The sequence below is a fragment of the Meriones unguiculatus genome, chromosome X (assembly GCF_030254825.1).
Source record: "Meriones unguiculatus strain TT.TT164.6M chromosome X, Bangor_MerUng_6.1, whole genome shotgun sequence".
In the NCBI taxonomy this organism is placed as follows: domain Eukaryota; kingdom Metazoa; phylum Chordata; class Mammalia; order Rodentia; family Muridae; genus Meriones; species Meriones unguiculatus.
The window spans coordinates 152,122,502-152,140,790 of record NC_083369.1 but is presented as its reverse complement, the minus strand read 5'-3'; the positions used below and the strand labels follow the sequence as shown (position 1 = coordinate 152,140,790).

The window sequence follows — 18,289 nt, the reverse complement described above, 5'->3', positions numbered from 1 at the left end:
TCTCTGACTCTCCCAGAGTTATCTGGCTGTCCTTGAAATCCCTCTGTAGACAATGCTGGCTTCAAAATCAGAGATCTACCTGTCTTTGCCTCTCAAGTGCTGGGATTCAAGTCATGGTCTGCCTTTGAACCTTTCAACTCTTAATAAAAAGTTGGGATCATAAATGGTAAGGAATTGACACTGGTCAAAAATTTACACAGACAGAGGCAGGCAGATCTCTGTGAGTTTGAGGCCACCCTGGTGTACAAAGCAAAGTCCAGGACAGCCAGGTCTCCAGTACATTCAAAGAGAAAGCATGCCTCAAGGTAAATGAAAACAGCCCACGGGATTGTAGAATTAGATCTGATGTCCTAACGTGGCATCCAAAAGGTTGTTGCTAGCCTCAGCCCAACTCTTCAGGTTTTATCCTTCAAACTCAGCAACAGAATAGCTTGCTCAGCATTCCGTATGCATTTTGCTCCCTGGTTTTTCTCACTAGCTGAATCACATGACGTTTCCCTTGTTTAAGGTTGGAGGAGCAGCAGTGATCACACGTCCAGTGCGGCAAAGAACTGCATTCTCCTTTCAGGTCATCATCAGAAAAGCTAACTTTGCTGTACAGTAAAGGATCTGGAGATCTGAACCCGGTTGCAGAACCTGTTAGCATTCCTGCCTGCAGAATAGGGGGTTGTATTCCCACTTCGTCTTTCCAGACCATCCTCAGAGAACTGTAAGACTCTGCCTTGGAAATTGCTAGGAATCCTTGGAAGGGAAAGAAAGAAGAGTGTAGTTTGCACTAAAAACAGGGTTGAATGAGTTCCGGAAAGCAGGCTTCTCACACTTGTGGACAACAATCTGCTGAAGAAGACAACTCTAAGAAAGCAATTCGAAGCAACATGCAGAGAAGTCAGATGAGAAGAGCTGCCTCAGGAAAGGAGTCCGCTGTTTCCCTGCCAAAGAGTCTTGAACCAGCCCTTCCAGGAAGATGGGGGGGTCGCTCTGCTGAGAAGGCCCCTTCTGGTTCTGTGCAGAAGACAAGCAAGAGCAAGCAGAAGACTCCTGGCAATGGAGATGGTGGCAGCAGCAGCAAAATGCCCCAGCCCCCACGGAAGAAAAGGGCACGAGCTGTTGCCACTGTGGAGAGTGAGGAGGCATTGAAGAAGAGAGTGGATGTGGAAGTGGAAGTGAAGATTCCTGAAGAATTAAAACCATGGCTGGTGGAGGACTGGGACTTGGTCACTAGGCAGAAGCAGTTGTTCCAACTCCCTGCTAAAGAGAATGTAGATGCCATTCTTGAGGAGTATGCCAATTGTACGAAGTCACACGGAAGGGCTGATAATAAGGAGTATGCAGTTGATGAAGTTGTGGGGGGGATAAAAAAGTATTTCAATGTGATGCTGGGCACTCAGCTGCTCTACGAGTTTGAAAGGCCCCAGTATGCTGAGATCCTGCTGGCTCACCCTGATGTGCCAGTGTCACACATCTATGGGGCACCACACCTACTGAGATTATTTGTGAGAATCGGCGCCATGTTGGCCTATAAGCCCCTTGCTGAGAAGAGGGCAGTGTTGGCCAATACACCCTTCGATGAGCATAGCCTTCCATTACTGCTGGGCTATTTGCATGATATCCTTAAGTATCTGGCAAAGAATTCTGCTTCGCTGTTTACTGCCAGTGATTACAAAGTGGCTTCTGCTGAGTATCACCTCAAAGCCCTGTGAAGGTCTACTGACCAATCGTTAGTGTCTGATGCCTGTAAACTCTTTTGTTTAGTCCTTTCAGTGTAGAATTGACGTTCTTTAAAACTGTCAGTGGAATACAGGGCCAATGTTAAGTTTGTTTCCTGTTCTCTTGTAAGAAGAAATAAAAAGACTACCTCCTGACTGCTTTCCTCATTTTAAACTTGCTACCAGTGTATGCAGTAATAAGAGAAAGAAGAAATTTAGAAGAACATTTTATTGCCTAGTTGACAATATTGCTTTAATACTGGCGGTTCTATCCCATTTCCCACTACACCATTTTCGAACATGTGTTAATGCTACATGGTGAGATGCCCTGGTTCCTAGTGCCAAAGGTTCAACTTACATGTATATACGTCAAAACCCATGAATTTGTGCTCTTCTTTTTTTTTTTTATATACTTTTAGCCTGAAACCGACCATCCACTTCAAATCCACATTTATTGATCCTTCAGCATTAATTCTGTCATTGCTCAAAGTTTTGAAAGATGGAGATTTTTTATCAGGTTTCTGTATTTGAATCTAATGTATTTTCTAACTTGACAGAAGCAGTGCGTTATTCTGTAGACACAGTTTTCTCAAAAGTTGATATATTAGAAATGTACTTTAGGCCTTAAATGAAATTGTTTCTAAGTTTCAAGGCAATAAATGAATAAATTAATAAACATGAATGAAGAATCATTCCCTCTATCTCCATTACTTATCTCCACAGTCCAGTCCAAATTTTCCCCAGCTTTTCAAAACATCTTGCAAACATTTAGGTTTCTGGAGAATACTCCAGTCTCTTTGCACCGCAAAAGTATTATAGCCCTTAAGCAACGGAACAGATTTTTTTTTCTGCGTTTTTGTTTTGGTTTTTTTTCCGGTTGTGTGTGTGTGTGTGTGTGTGTGTGTGTGCATTGTGTACATGCACATATAAACCCATGTCACAGAGCGTGCTGGAGTCAGGGAACAACTTCCTCCCTCCTCCTTGTATTTTTTTTTATTTTTGAAAGATTTATTTCTCTATTATGTATTCAATATTCTGAATACATGTACACCTGTACACCCGTAGAGGGCAGCTGCACACCAGAAGATCTCATTCTCGATGGTCATGAGCCTCCATGTGGGTGCTGGGGTTTGAACTAAGGAACTTAACCTCTGAGTCCTGTCTGCATCGGTTATAGGGATCCACCTTCGTAGTTATGTTAGTGTGGCAAGCACTCTTATCCCCTGAGCCATTTTCCCTGCCCTGTTTTGTTTTTGACACTGTTACTGGGTAGCCTAGGAAAGTCACCAACTCGTTTTGTAATCCAGGTAGACATCAAACTCTTGATCTTGTTTTCTTCATTCACTTACGTGTTAGGATTTTAAATGTTGACACCCACAATCAGTTTGGTATTTGCCTTATTTGTATGTTTATTCATTCACTGTAATATATATGGATGTTTTCCTGAATGTATGTCTGTCCACCACATGCAAGTCTGGCAACCACAGAGGTAGGAAGAGGGTGTTAACTTCAATGGAACTTTAGATACAGTTGCAAGCCAATGAATGCTGGGAATTACTCTTGGGCCTCTGGAAGAGTATTAAGCACAGAGCACTCTCTAGACCAATATTGGCTTCTTTGTTTCTTTGTTTGTTTGCTTTTCTCCATGTAGCACAGACCTGCTGTGCTCGGTTTGTAGACCAGGCTGGACTTGAACGCACAGAGATCCAACTGTCACTGCCTGCCAGAGTGCTGGGATTAGAGGCATTCATCACCATGCTTTGGATCTCCAAGTTAATTTAATCATCCCCCTTTTGTCAAATTGGTGAGCAGGAACCCAAGCAGAGAATTGGACAATCTCCATTGTGGAGTTAGTAACAAGACCCGGGACTAGGAAGAATTATAAATATCCTCTATGGAAACAAACAAACAAACAAACAAACAAACAAAAAACCAACATCATCAACAACAACAACAACAACAAACACCCCTCTGGTCTTTATTATTTTAGAGATGAGGTCTGATTATGCAGTCCTTGTTGGCATGTAATTCACTGTTTAGACCTCAGACTTAGAGATTGGCTTTCCTCTTCCCCTCAAGAGATTGGAGGTGTGTTCTACTAAGCTCTGCCCAGGAAGAACATGGTAAAAATAAGTAAATAAATAAAAATATGTTTATATGTACGTGTGTGCCTGTGTTCATATATGCCTCGTGTGTGTTGGTGTATATGATGGCCAGAAAAGGGTGTTAAATCCCATGAAACTGGAATTTCAGGTTGCTGAGAGCTGCTCAGCTGTGGGTGTTGAGAACCGGCCTCAAGTTGTCTGCAAGGACAACAAGTGCTCATTTCCACTGAATCACCTCCTGATGGGATTTCCATTCAAGACAAGAGTGTTAGAAGCTTCAGGCTCAGCGGCCTGAGAGTAGCTCATGGATGATTTCTCTTGAGTAGCTTGGCTTACTCCACGAGCTTCTTAAATCTGCCTCTTGTTCATCCTCATCTTATAGAGATAGAGAGAGCAAGCAAGCCTCCGAGAAGCTTAAGCTCAATGTTCTCAGCGTTTGTCGGGATATTTTGGTGTTGGGCCAGGTGCTGTGATGCCCTTGGTATCCTAATCGTGAGGCCAAGCCCAGGGTTAGGGGCCTACTAGGGAGAAGAAGGGATAGCCATATTCAGGGAACTCTAGTTTGCCTTGGAGTCAAATCCTGATATCCTAGGGCAAAAGATAAGTATCTTCGGAATTTAAGGGATGCTCTGGGGCTCTGGTGCAAAACGGGGCCACTATGTGCTGAGATTTGGGCCGCAGGCAGATTTAAATCTATGCAAAATCAACGTGGGGAATAGGAAGGAAAAAGTTAAGACATAGGCCAGAAGGCTGTGCCTCTGGACTGGGGAGAGGCACTGTTGGGCGGTGCTTAGAAAACCCTCCTTAATCCTGGAGCGAGAAGAGGTGAGGACCTTATCAGCACCAAGTCATAAGTCTGTGTGACCTTGGTTCAGCCACACTTCTGCGGCTCAGTGTCCTCACCAGAGAACTTGTGTCGACCCCAAGCACAGAGGGTGGCAAGAAATCAAATACCATACCGTTGACATTTCCAAAGTGTGAGCGAGAGGACAAGTGCTGCCAGCTCAAAACAGAAAGGGTTGCTCGGGTGAGAATCCCAAGGTGGGATGCTCCAGTTTGCCATGATGCTAGGAGCAAAAGCTCCAGCATGGGGCAAAGCTGAGAATGGTGCGCATGTGCCAAGTGTTTCGTCACAGTCACCTGCCCCAAGCATTCTGGACAGGTGCTGGAAGAGCACTCGCTGCCTGACTGGAAAGCTGACGAATCGGCAGGAAGAATTCTTTTGTTCTTCTGGAGGAGAGGCTGCTGATTGGACAAGACCTCAGTCAGGGGCGGGCTCTTTGCTGTCCTTGGTTACTAGGATGCCCGGCCCCTGCCCCTTCGGCTGGCAGCCCTCTCGGTGCTGATCCGTACCCAGTGGGCAGCGCAAGGAGCTGCACCAACTGGTCAGTGTAGGGCTGCTTCTGCTGTGGGGCTCAGCCACCTGGGCAGCCCGCCAGGGCAGCGGGCCAAAATCTGGAGGTGCCGGGGGCCAAAGTTCCCGTTGGGTGCCTTGGTCACCCGCTGCCCCGGGCGGGCCAGTGAATGACAGGAGTCATGTGTTGGTGGAGGAGGGGCGGGGCTGCATAGGGCAGGGTCAGGACTCTGGCGGAGCATCCCTGGAAGAACATGCCAGCTGCCTGGTTGGCCGTGAGCAGAGTCTTTTGATGCTGGCAGGGAGGCTGGGAGGGCAGCCCGGGTGGTGGTTGGAGAGCCCTGTGCCCTAGGCCTGGCCAGTGGGGTAGCAGTGAACCTGCCTTTCAGTCCGGAGCCCTGGGTGCCTCAGACGCGGAGTGCTGAGATGTGCTCACCACCTGCTTGTTCTCCCAGCCTAAACCTTCCTCCAAATCAGTCATAGGCCTAAGTCGTTCTCACACACCACAGCGTTGTGAGTCATTTTTGCTGGAAGGCTGAGACTAAGGTGTGAGGAAACAGGCCTACAAAGCTTTCTGAGCCAAGCAAGGTGGTATTCAGGGCCCTGTGTTATTGTTAAGGCGATAATCCTCCTCCTGTCTCTTTCCATCGAGACCCCTCTCTGAGCCTTCTGTGCTCTTCTGGACTCACTGTTTACTGCTTCTCGAAAAACCTAGCCAAATGTCCACCATGGCTACTGTTTATGTATATCGTTATTGCTTTATTTGTCTCTTTATTATGTATGTATATATTTATTTATTTATCTATCTATCTATCTATCTATCTATTTATTTATTAATTTTGAGGTGTGAGTTCTGCCATGTTCGACCACCATTTCTGGAGCGTTTGCTTTTGGAGGATAAGGGTGGTGACGATTTCTTTCATCCCCTATGGCGACAGTCTGTTAAGAGATTGATTTGGAGTGTGTTAGGACTATTAAAAAAGGTTTTTATTGTGAATAGTCTTGACCTATCCCATTAACTTTTAATAGTACTGCACCTGGGTATGGGATCTCATGCACTCTACCGAGGCAGGAGGACTGCCATGGGTTGCCAGTCCAGCCAGAGCTACATAGCTAGACTGTGTCTTGAAAGCAAGCAATGCTAAAAGCCATTGATGCTTGGAGGAAACAGTCTGTCAGCACTGTTTCTCATGTTGCAGATGGGGCTGGCAATCCCCCAGACAGGATGCTGCTCCAGAAAGGGTCCTGGTTGCTCTAAAGCATAGTTTTTCCCACGGGCCCTTAGCTTCTCCCCACAGGTGTCTCGTTTTCTGTTGCCATCTGAAACCTACAAGGGAGATTAAGGAGGTCGAGCAAGGCAGCACTCTTCATTTCCGTTAGAATCATGTTGCCTGTGAATGTTTAATTTTGAGGGAAACCCGCACCCTGCTCTGGAGATAGATACCTTTTAGAGGCTGGGGCTGAATGCAGTCCGATGGGGCAGCAGGTTGTTGCTCTTTGCCAGTGCTACACTGGTGAGGAGAGGGAAACTGAGTAGTAGTGTTCCTTTTTTCATTGCCCTTCCACTGGGCCATTTTTTAAAATGACGAATACAGTTTTAGCCTTGATGAAATCATTGTAGGTGTCCTTATTCAAGGAGTAGGTAATAAAATATCAGTGTCCCAAATTGTTCCAGGTCAAAGGAATTATTGCTTTTCTTTAATTTTCTTTTCTTTTCTTTTCTTTTCTTTTCTCTTCTCTTCTTTTCTTGTCATTTCTTTATTTTCTTTTTCTTGTTTGGAAATTTAGTCATCTACTGGCTTAAATATTTGCTGTAACTGCTCAAGTAAGTTAGACTCTTACCCTCTTTGGAGTATTGAATCTCTTAGTGTTGTAGATGACTCAAATTGTCAGCATTGACTAATGCACACAATCTTAGGGAGTCTCTCCTTGATCTAACCTGTGTTAGGACAGTTGTGCCAGGAAAATCTCAAAGCAAGAGAATTTCATTATCCATGTTTCATGCTTTTGCTAACTCATGAATAATTATGAATAGAGTATGATGCTTGATTCAATACTTTCCCAAATACCAGAATATCATTATTGTGCTGGGCATTTTAACTGCTACCACATAAAGAACATTACTATAGTAGTAGGTCTTTTGTCTTTGTCTTTGCATAATTCATTTGTAAGCCTCAGCACCTATTCAGCACTCTAGGTATTATTGAGATGGCATTCCTTCTGCATCCCAGGCTCAAGAGTTTTTGTCTCCTCAGACTGCTTGGATTTATGTGTTCAAATGGCTCACCATGCCATTTCTTTCGAAGTCTCTTTCGCTGTCTCTCTGTCTCTGACTCTGTCTCTGCTTCTCTCTCTCTCTCTCTCTCTCTCTCTCTCTCTCTCTCTCTCTCTGACTCTCCCAGAGTTATCTGGCTGTCCTTGAAATCCCTCTGTAGACAATGCTGGCTTCAAAATCAGAGATCTACCTATCTTTGCCTCTCAAGTGCTGGGATTCAAGTCATGGTCTGCCTTTGAACCTTTCAACTCTTTTTTTTTTTTTAATTTATTTTATTTTTTTTTATCAGTTACATTTTATTAACTCTGTATCCCAGCCGTGTCCCGATCCCTCATTCCCTCCCAGTCCCTCCCTCCCTCCCTCCCTCATCTCCACCGTGCCCCTTTCCAAGTCCACTGATGGGGGGGACCTCCTCCCCATTCATCTGATCCTGTTTTATCAGGTATCTTCAGGACTGGCTGCAAAGCCCTCCTCTGTGGCCTAACAGGACTGCTCCTCCCTTCGGGGGTGGGGAGACCAAAGAGCCAGTCATCGAGTTCCTGTTAGAAATAGTCCCTGTTCCCCTCACTTTGGGAAACCAATTGGTTACTGAGCTACCACAGGCTACATCTGAGTGGAGGTTCTAGGTTATATCCATACATGGTCCTTGGTTGAATGTCAGTCTCAGAAAAGACCCTGTGCCCAGATATATTTGGTCCTTGTGGAGCTCCTATCCTTTCCCCATCAGACTAACTCCCCTTCTTTCTTATGATTCCCTGTACTCTGCCAAAGGTTTGGTCATGAGTCTTTGCTTTGAAAACACTGCTAGTTAGAGTCTTTCAGATGCGCTCAGTAGACTCCTGTCATACGTTCAATGCACATCCCATCTGTCTTTCTAAACGAGGATTGATCATCTTACCCCATGTCCGCTCAATTGATTATCTTTTTTAGGTGTATAGATTTCATTATGTTTATCATATCTTATAGGTCTATATAAGTGAGTATATCCCATGTTTGAACCTTTCAACTCTTAATAAAAAGTTGGGATCATAAATGGTAAGGAATTGACACTGGTCAAAAATTTACACAGACAGAGGCAGGCAGATCTCTGTGAGTTTGAGGCCACCCTGGTGTACAAAGCAAAGTCCAGGACAGCCAGATCTCCAGTACATTCAAAGAGAAAGCATGCCTCAAGGTAAAAGAAAACAGCCCACGGGATTGTAGAATTAGATCTGATGTCCTAACGTGGCATCCAAAAGGTTGTTGCTAGCCTCAGCCCAACTCTTCAGGTTTTATCCTTCAAACTCAGCAACAGAATAGCTTGCTCAGCATTCCGTATGCATTTTGCTCCCTGGTTTTTCTCACTAGCTGAATCACATGACGTTTCCCTTGTTTAAGGTTGGAGGAGCAACAGTGATCACACGTCCAGTGCGGCAAAGAACTGCATTCTCCTTTCAGGTCATCATCAGAAAAGCTAACTTTGCTGTACAGTAAAGGATCTGGAGATCTGAACCCGGTTGCAGAACCTGTTAGCATTCCTGCCTGCAGAATAGGGGGTTGTATTCCCACTTCGTCTTTCCAGACCATCCTCGGAGAACTGTAAGACTCTGCCTTGGAAATTGCTAGGAATCCTTGGAAGGGAAAGAAAGAAGAGTGTAGTTTGCACTAAAAACAGGGTTGAATGAGTTCCGGAAAGCAGGCTTCTCACACTTGTGGACAACAATCTGCTGAAGAAGACAACTCTAAGAAAGCAATTCGAAGCAACATGCAGAGAAGTCAGATGAGAAGAGCTGCCTCAGGAAAGGAGTCTGCTGTTTCCCTGCCAAAGAGTCTTGAACCAGCCCTTCCAGGAAGATGGGGGGGTCGCTCTGCTGAGAAGGCCCCTTCTGGTTCTGTGCAGAAGACAAGCAAGAGCAAGCAGAAGACTCCTGGCAATGGAGATGGTGGCAGCAGCAGCAAAATGCCCCAGCCCCCACGGAAGAAAAGGGCACGAGCTGTTGCCACTGTGGAGAGTGAGGAGGCATTGAAGAAGAGAGTGGATGTGGAAGTGGAAGTGAAGATTCCTGAAGAATTAAAACCATGGCTGGTGGAGGACTGGGACTTGGTCACTAGGCAGAAGCAGTTGTTCCAACTCCCTGCTAAAGAGAATGTAGATGCCATTCTTGAGGAGTATGCCAATTGTACGAAGTCACACGGAAGGGCTGATAATAAGGAGTATGCAGTTGATGAAGTTGTGGGGGGGATAAAAAAGTATTTCAATGTGATGCTGGGCACTCAGCTGCTCTACGAGTTTGAAAGGCCCCAGTATGCTGAGATCCTGCTGGCTCACCCTGATGTGCCAGTGTCACACATCTATGGGGCACCACACCTACTGAGATTATTTGTGAGAATCGGCGCCATGTTGGCCTATAAGCCCCTTGGTGAGAAGAGGGCAGTGTTGGCCAATACACCCTTCGATGAGCATAGCCTTCCATTACTGCTGGGCTATTTGCATGATATCCTTAAGTATCTGGCAAAGAATTCTGCTTCGCTGTTTACTGCCAGTGATTACAAAGTGGCTTCTGCTGAGTATCACCTCAAAGCCCTGTGAAGGTCTACTGACCAATCGTTAGTGTCTGATGCCTGTAAACTCTTTTGTTTAGTCCTTTCAGTGTAGAATTGACGTTCTTTAAAACTGTCAGTGGAATACAGGGCCAATGTTAAGTTTGTTTCCTGTTCTCTTGTAAGAAGAAATAAAAAGACTACCTCCTGACTGCTTTCCTCATTTTAAACTTGCTACCAGTGTATGCAGTAATAAGAGAAAGAAGAAATTTAGAAGAACATTTTATTGCCTAGTTGACAATATTGCTTTAATACTGGCGGTTCTATCCCATTTCCCACTACACCATTTTCGAACATGTGTTAATGCTACATGGTGAGATGCCCTGGTTCCTAGTGCCAAAGGTTCAACTTACATGTATATACGTCAAAACCCATGAATTTGTGCTCTTCTTTTTTTTTTTATATATACTTTTAGCCTGAAACCGACCATCCACTTCAAATCCACATTTATTGATCCTTCAGCATTAATTCTGTCATTGCTCAAAGTTTTGAAAGATGGAGATTTTTTATCAGGTTTCTGTATTTGAATCTAATGTATTTTCTAACTTGACAGAAGCAGTGCGTTATTCTGTAGACACAGTTTTCTCAAAAGTTGATATATTAGAAATGTACTTTAGGCCTTAAATGAAATTGTTTCTAAGTTTCAAGGCAATAAATGAATAAATTAATAAACATGAATGAAGAATCATTCCCTCTATCTCCATTACTTATCTCCACAGTCCAGTCCAAATTTTCCCCAGCTTTTCAAAACATCTTGCAAACATTTAGGTTTCTGGAGAATACTCCAGTCTCTTTGCACCGCAAAAGTATTATAGCCCTTAAGCAACGGAACAGATTTTTTTTTCTGCGTTTTTGTTTTGTTTTTTTTTCCGGTTGTGTGTGTGTGTGTGTGTGTGTGTGTGTGTGTGCATTGTGTACATGCACATATAAACCCACGTCACAGAGTGTGCTGGAGTCAGGGAACAACTTCCTCCCTCCTCCTTGTATTTTTTTTTTATTTTTGAAAGATTTATTTCTCTATTATGTATTCAATATTCTGAATACATGTACACCTGTACACCCGTAGAGGGCAGCTCCACACCAGAAGATCTCATTCTCGATGGTCATGAGCCTCCATGTGGGTGCTGGGGTTTGAACTAAGGAACTTAACCTCTGAGTCCTGTCTGCATCGGTTATAGGGATCCACCTTCGTAGTTATGTTAGTGTGGCAAGCACTCTTATCCCCTGAGCCATTTTCCCTGCCCTGTTTTGTTTTTGGCACTGTTACTGGGTAGCCTAGGAAAGTCACCAACTTGTTTTGTAATCCAGGTAGACATCAAACTCTTGATCTTGTTTTCTTCATTCACTTACGTGTTAGGATTTTAAATGTTGACACCCACAATCAGTTTGGTATTTGCCTTATTTGTATGTTTATTCATTCACTGTAATATATATGGATGTTTTCCTGAATGTATGTCTGTCCACCACATGCAAGTCTGGCAACCACAGAGGTAGGAAGAGGGTGTTAACTTCAATGGAACTTTAGATACAGTTGCAAGCCAATGAATGCTGGGAATTACTCTTGGGCCTCTGGAAGAGTATTAAGCACAGAGCACTCTCTAGACCAATATTGGCTTCTTTGTTTCTTTGTTTGTTTGCTTTTCTCCATGTAGCACTGACCTGCTGTGCTCGGTTTGTAGACCAGGCTGGACTTGAACGCACAGAGATCCAACTGTCACTGCCTGCCAGAGTGCTGGGATTAGAGGCATGCACCACCATGCTTGGGATCTCCAAGTTAATTTAATCATCCCCCTTTTGTCAAATTGGTGAGCAGGAACCCAATCAGAGAATTGGACAATCTCCATTGTGGAGTTAGTAACAAGACCCGGGACTAGGAAGAATTATAAATATCCTCTATGGAAACAAACAAACAAACAAACAAACAAAAAACCAACATCATCAACAACAACAACAACAACAACAAACACCCCTCTGGTCTTTATTATTTTAGAGATGAGGTCTGATTATGCAGTCCTTGTTGGCATGTAATTCACTGTTTAGACCTCAGACTTAGAGATTGGCTTTCCTCTTCCCCTCAAGAGATTGGAGGTGTGTTCTACTAAGCTCTGCCCAGGAAGAACATGGTAAAAATAAGTAAATAAATAAAAATATGTTTATATGTACGTGTTTGCCTGTGTTCATATATGCCTCGTGTGTGTTGGTGTATATGATGGCCAGAAAAGGGTGTTAAATCCCATGAAACTGGAATTTCAGGTTGCTGAGAGCTGCTCAGCTGTGGGTGTTGAGAACCGGCCTCAAGTTGTCTGCAAGGACAACAAGTGCTCATTTCCACTGAATCACCTCCTGATGGGATTTCCATTCAAGACAAGAGTGTTAGAAGCTTCAGGCTCAGCGGCCTGAGAGTAGCTCATGGATGATTTCTCTTGAGTAGCTTGGCTTACTCCACGAGCTTCTTAAATCTGCCTCTTGTTCATCCTCATCTTATAGAGATAGAGAGAGCAAGCAAGCCTCCGAGAAGCTTAAGCTCAATGTTCTCAGCGTTTGTCGGGATATTTTGGTGTTGGGCCAGGTGCTGTGATGCCCTTGGTATCCTAATCGTGAGGCCAAGCCCAGGGTTAGGGGCCTACTAGGGAGAAGAAGGGATAGCCATATTCAGGGAACTCTAGTTTGCCTTGGAGTCAAATCCTGATATCCTAGGGCAAAAGATAAGTATCTTCGGAATTTAAGGGATGCTCTGGGGCTCTGGTGCAAAACGGGGCCACTATGTGCTGAGATTTGGGCCGCAGGCAGATTTAAATCTATGCAAAATCAACGTGGGGAATAGGAAGGAAAAAGTTAAGACATAGGCCAGAAGGCTGTGCCTCTGGACTGGGGAGAGGCACTGTTGGGCGGTGCTTAGAAAACCCTCCTTAATCCTGGAGCGAGAAGAGGTGAGGACCTTATCAGCACCAAGTCATAAGTCTGTGTGACCTTGGTTCAGCCACACTTCTGCGGCTCAGTGTCCTCACCAGAGAACTTGTGTCGACCCCAAGCACAGAGGGTGGCAAGAAATCAAATACCATACCGTTGACATTTCCAAAGTGTGAGCGAGAGGACAAGTGCTGCCAGCTCAAAACAGAAAGGGTTGCTCGGGTGAGAATCCCAAGGTGGGATGCTCCAGTTTGCCATGATGCTAGGAGCAAAAGCTCCAGCATGGGGCAAAGCTGAGAATGGTGCGCATGTGCCAAGTGTTTCGTCACAGTCACCTGCCCCAAGCATTCTGGACAGGTGCTGGAAGAGCACTCGCTGCCTGACTGGAAAGCTGACGAATCGGCAGGAAGAATTCTTTTGTTCTTCTGGAGGAGAGGCTGCTGATTGGACAAGACCTCAGTCAGGGGCGGGCTCTTTGCTGTCCTTGGTTACTAGGATGCCCGGCCCCTGCCCCTTCGGCTGGCAGCCCTCTCGGTGCTGATCCGTACCCAGTGGGCAGCGCAAGGAGCTGCACCAACTGGTCAGTGTAGGGCTGCTTCTGCTGTGGGGCTCAGCCACCTGGGCAGCCCGCCAGGCGGCGGGCCAAAATCTGGAGGTGCCGGGGGCCAAAGTTCCCGTTGGGTGCCTTGGTCACCCGCTGCCCCGGGCGGGCCAGTGAATGACAGGAGTCATGTGTTGGTGGAGGAGGGGCGGGGCTGCATAGGGCAGGGTCAGGACTCTGGCGGAGCATCCCTGGAAGAACATGCCAGCTGCCTGGTTGGCCGTGAGCAGAGTCTTTTGATGCTGGCAGGGAGGCTGGGAGGGCAGCCCGGGTGGTGGTTGGAGAGCCCTGTGCCCTAGGCCTGGCCAGTGGGGTAGCAGTGAACCTGCCTTTCAGTCCGGAGCCCTGGGTGCCTCAGACGCGGAGTGCTGAGATGTGCTCACCACCTGCTTGTTCTCCCAGCCTAAACCTTCCTCCAAATCAGTCATAGGCCTAAGTCGTTCTCACACACCACAGCGTTGTGAGTCATTTTTGCTGGAAGCCTGAGACTAAGGTTTGAGGAAACAGGCCTACAAAGCTTTCTGAGCCAAGCAAGGTGGTATTCAGGGCCCTGTGTTATTGGTAGGGCGATAATCCTCCTCCTGTCTCTTTCCATCGAGACCCCTCTCTGAGCCTTCTGTGCTCTTCTGGACTCACTGTTTACTGCTTCTCGAAAAACCTAGCCAAATGTCAACCATGGCTACTGTTTATGTATATCGTTATTGCTTTATTTGTCTCTTTATTATGTATGTATATATTTATCTATCTATCTATCTATCTATCTATCTATCTATCTATTTATTTATTAATTTTGAGGTGTGAGTTCTGCCATGTTCGACCACCATTTCTGGAGCGTTTGCTTTTGGAGGATAAGGGTGGTGACGATTTCTTTCATCCCCTATGGCGACAGTCTGTTAAGAGATTGATTTGGAGTGTGTTAGGACTATTAAAAAAGGTTTTTATTGTGAATAGTCTTGACCTATCCTTTAACTTTTAATAGTACTGCACCTGGGTATGGGATCTCATGCACTCTACCGAGGCAGGAGGACTGCCATGGGTTGCCAGTCCAGCCAGAGCTACATAGCTAGACTGTGTCTTGAAAGCAAGCAATGCTAAAAGCCATTGATGCTTGGAGGAAACAGTCTGTCAGCACTGTTTCTCATGTTGCAGATGGGGCTGGCAATCCCCCAGACAGGATGCTGCTCCAGAAAGGGTCCTGGTTGCTCTAAACCATAGTTTTTCCCACGGGCCCTTAGCTTCTCCCCACAGGTGTCTCGTTTTCTGTTGCCATCTGAAACCTACAAGGGAGATTAAGGAGGTCGAGCAAGGCAGCACTCTTCATTTCCGTTAGAATCATGTTGCCTGTGAATGTTTAATTTTGAGGGAAACCCGCACCCTGCTCTGGAGATAGATACCTTTTAGAGGCTGGGGCTGAATGCAGTCCGATGGGGCAGCAGGTTGTTGCTCTTTGCCAGTGCTACACTGGTGAGGAGAGGGAAACTGAGTAGTAGTGTTCCTTTTTTCATTGCCCTTCCACTGGGCCATTTTTTAAAATGACGAATACAGTTTTAGCCTTGATGAAATCATTGTAGGTGTCCTTATTCAAGGAGTAGGTAATAAAATATCAGTGTCCCAAATTGTTCCAGGTCAAAGGAATCATTGCTTTTCTTTAATTTTCTTTTCTTTTCTTTTCTTTTCTTTTCTTTTCTTTTCTTTTCTTTTCTTTTCTTTTCTCTTCTCTTCTTTTCTTGTCATTTCTTTATTTTCTTTTTCTTGTTTGGAAATTTAGTCATCTACTGGCTTAAATATTTGCTGTAACTGCTAAAGTAAGTTAGACTCTTACCCTCTTTGGAGTATATTTGAATCTCTTAGTGCTGTAGATGACTCAAATTGTCAGCATTGACTAATGCACACAATCTTAGGGAGTCTCTCCTTGATCTAACCTGTGTTAGGACAGGTGTGCCAGGAAAATCTCAAAGCAAGAGAATTTCATTATCCATGTTTCATGCTTTTGCTAACTCATGAATAATTATGAATAGAGTATGATGCTTGATTCAATACTTTCCCAAATACCAGAATATCATTATTGTGCTGGGCATTTTAACTGCTACCACATAAAGATCATTACTATAGTAGTAGGTCTTTTGTCTTTGTCTTTGCATAATTCATTTGTAAGCCTCAGCACCTATTCAGCACTCTAGGTATTATTGAGATGGCATTCCTTCTGCATCCCAGGCTCAAGAGTTTTTGTCTCCTCAGACTGCTTGGATTTATGTGTTCAAATGGCTCACCATGCCATTTCTTTCGAAGTCTCTTTCGCTGTCTCTCTGTCTCTGACTCTGTCTCTGCTTCTCTCTCTCTCTCTCTCTCTCTCTCTCTCTCTCTCTCTGACTCTCCCAGAGTTATCTGGCTGTCCTTGAAATCCCTCTGTAGACAATGCTGGCTTCAAAATCAGAGATCTACCTATCTTTGCCTCTCAAGTGCTGGGATTCAAGTCATGGTCTGCCTTTGAACCTTTCAACTCTTAATAAAAAGTTGGGATCATAAATGGTAAGGAATTGACACTGGTCAAAAATTTACACAGACAGAGGCAGGCAGATCTCTGTGAGTTTGAGGCCACCCTGGTGTACAAAGCAAAGTCCAGGACAGCCAGGTCTCCAGTACATTCAAAGAGAAAGCATGCCTCAAGGTAAAAGAAAACAGCCCACGGGATTGTAGAATTAGATCTGATGTCCTAACGTGGCATCCAAAAGGTTGTTGCTAGCCTCAGCCCAACTCTTCAGGTTTTATCCTTCAAACTCAGCAACAGAATAGCTTGCTCAGCATTCCGTATGCATTTTGCTCCCTGGTTTTTCTCACTAGCTGAATCACATGACGTTTCCCTTGTTTAAGGTTGGAGGAGCAGCAGTGATCACACGTCCAGTGCGGCAAAGAACTGCATTCTCCTTTCAGGTCATCATCAGAAAAGCTAACTTTGCTGTACAGTAAAGGATCTGGAGATCTGAACCCGGTTGCAGAACCTGTTAGCATTCCTGCCTGCAGAATAGGGGGTTGTATTCCCACTTCGTCTTTCCAGACCATCCTCGGAGAACTGTAAGACTCTGCCTTGGAAATTGCTAGGAATCCTTGGAAGGGAAAGAAAGAAGAGTGTAGTTTGCACTAAAAACAGGGTTGAATGAGTTCCGGAAAGCAGGCTTCTCACACTTGTGGACAACAATCTGCTGAAGAAGACAACTCTAAGAAAGCAATTCGAAGCAACATGCAGAGAAGTCAGATGAGAAGAGCTGCCTCAGGAAAGGAGTCCGCTGTTTCCCTGCCAAAGAGTCTTGAACCAGCCCTTCCAGGAAGATGGGGGGGTCGCTCTGCTGAGAAGGCCCCTTCTGGTTCTGTGCAGAAGACAAGCAAGAGCAAGCAGAAGACTCCTGGCAATGGAGATGGTGGCAGCAGCAGCAAAATGCCCCAGCCCCCACGGAAGAAAAGGGCACGAGCTGTTGCCACTGTGGAGAGTGAGGAGGCGTTGAAGAAGAGAGTGGATGTGGAAGTGGAAGTGAAGATTCCTGAAGAATTAAAACCATGGCTGGTGGAGGACTGGGACTTGGTCACTAGGCAGAAGCAGTTGTTCCAACTCCCTGCTAAAGAGAATGTAGATGCCATTCTTGAGGAGTATGCCAATTGTACGAAGTCACACGGAAGGGCTGATAATAAGGAGTATGCAGTTGATGAAGTTGTGGGGGGGATAAAAAAGTATTTCAATGTGATGCTGGGCACTCAGCTGCTCTACGAGTTTGAAAGGCCCCAGTATGCTGAGATCCTGCTGGCTCACCCTGATGTGCCAGTGTCACACATCTATGGGGCACCACACCTACTGAGATTATTTGTGAGAATCGGCGCCATGTTGGCCTATAAGCCCCTTGGTGAGAAGAGGGCAGTGTTGGCCAATACACCCTTCGATGAGCATAGCCTTCCATTAGTGCTGGGCTATTTGCATGATTTCCTTAAGTATCTGGCAAAGAATTCTGCTTCGCTGTTTACTGCCAGTGATTACAAAGTGGCTTCTGCTGAGTATCACCTCAAAGCCCTGTGAAGGTCTACTGACCAATCGTTAGTGTCTGATGCCTGTAAACTCTTTTGTTTAGTCCTTTCAGTGTAGAATTGACGTTCTTTAAAACTGTCAGTGGAAAACAGGGCCAATGTTAAGTTTGTTTCCTGTTCTCTTGTAAGAAGAAATAAAAAGACTACCTCCTGACTGCTTTCCTCATTTTAAACTTGCTACCAGTGTATGCAGTAATAAGAGAAAGAAGAAATTTAGAAGAACATTTTATTGCCTAGTTGACAATATTGCTTTAATACTGGCGGTTCTATCCCATTTCACACTACACCATTTTCGAACATGTGTTAATGCTACATGGTGAGATGCCCTGGTTCCTAGTGCCAAAGGTTCAACTTACATGTATATATGTCAAAACCCATGAATTTGTGCTCCTCTTTTTTTTTTTTATAGTTTTAGACTGAAACCGACCATCCACTTCAAATCCACATTTATTGATCCTTCGGCATTAATTCTATCATTGCTCAAAGTTTTGAAAGATGGAGATTTTTTATCAGGTTTCTGTATTTGAATCTAATGTATTTTCTAAGTTGACAGAAGCAGTGCGTTATTCTGTCGACACAGTTTTCTCAAAAGTTGATATATTAGAAATGTACTTTAGGCCTTAAATGAAATTGTTTCTAAGTTTCAAGGCAATAAATGAATAAATTAATAAACATGAATGAAGAATC

At 44.8% G+C, this 18,289-nt stretch overlaps 3 protein-coding genes across 3 annotated transcripts; all 3 read left to right on the top strand.

The window, feature by feature from the left end:
* Positions 1-791: 791 nt before the first annotated feature.
* Positions 792-1,700, top strand: LOC132649987 (mortality factor 4-like protein 2). The gene has a single exon (XM_060374755.1). It carries the CDS (start codon positions 792-794, stop codon positions 1,698-1,700), a length of 909 nt encoding a protein of 302 aa, XP_060230738.1.
* Positions 1,701-9,100: 7,400 nt separating this feature from the next.
* Positions 9,101-10,009, top strand: LOC132649986 (mortality factor 4-like protein 2). The gene has a single exon (XM_060374754.1). It carries the CDS (start codon positions 9,101-9,103, stop codon positions 10,007-10,009), a length of 909 nt encoding a protein of 302 aa, XP_060230737.1.
* Positions 10,010-11,064: 1,055 nt separating this feature from the next.
* On the top strand, positions 11,065-17,594 carry LOC132649985 (mortality factor 4-like protein 1). Its single transcript, XM_060374753.1, has 5 exons — positions 11,065-11,137; positions 13,001-13,152; positions 13,426-13,753; positions 16,691-16,764; positions 16,905-17,594. The coding sequence occupies exons 1-5, from the start codon at positions 11,065-11,067 to the stop codon at positions 17,592-17,594; spliced, it is 1,317 nt and encodes a 438-aa protein (XP_060230736.1).
* The last annotated feature ends 695 nt before the right edge of the window (positions 17,595-18,289 follow it).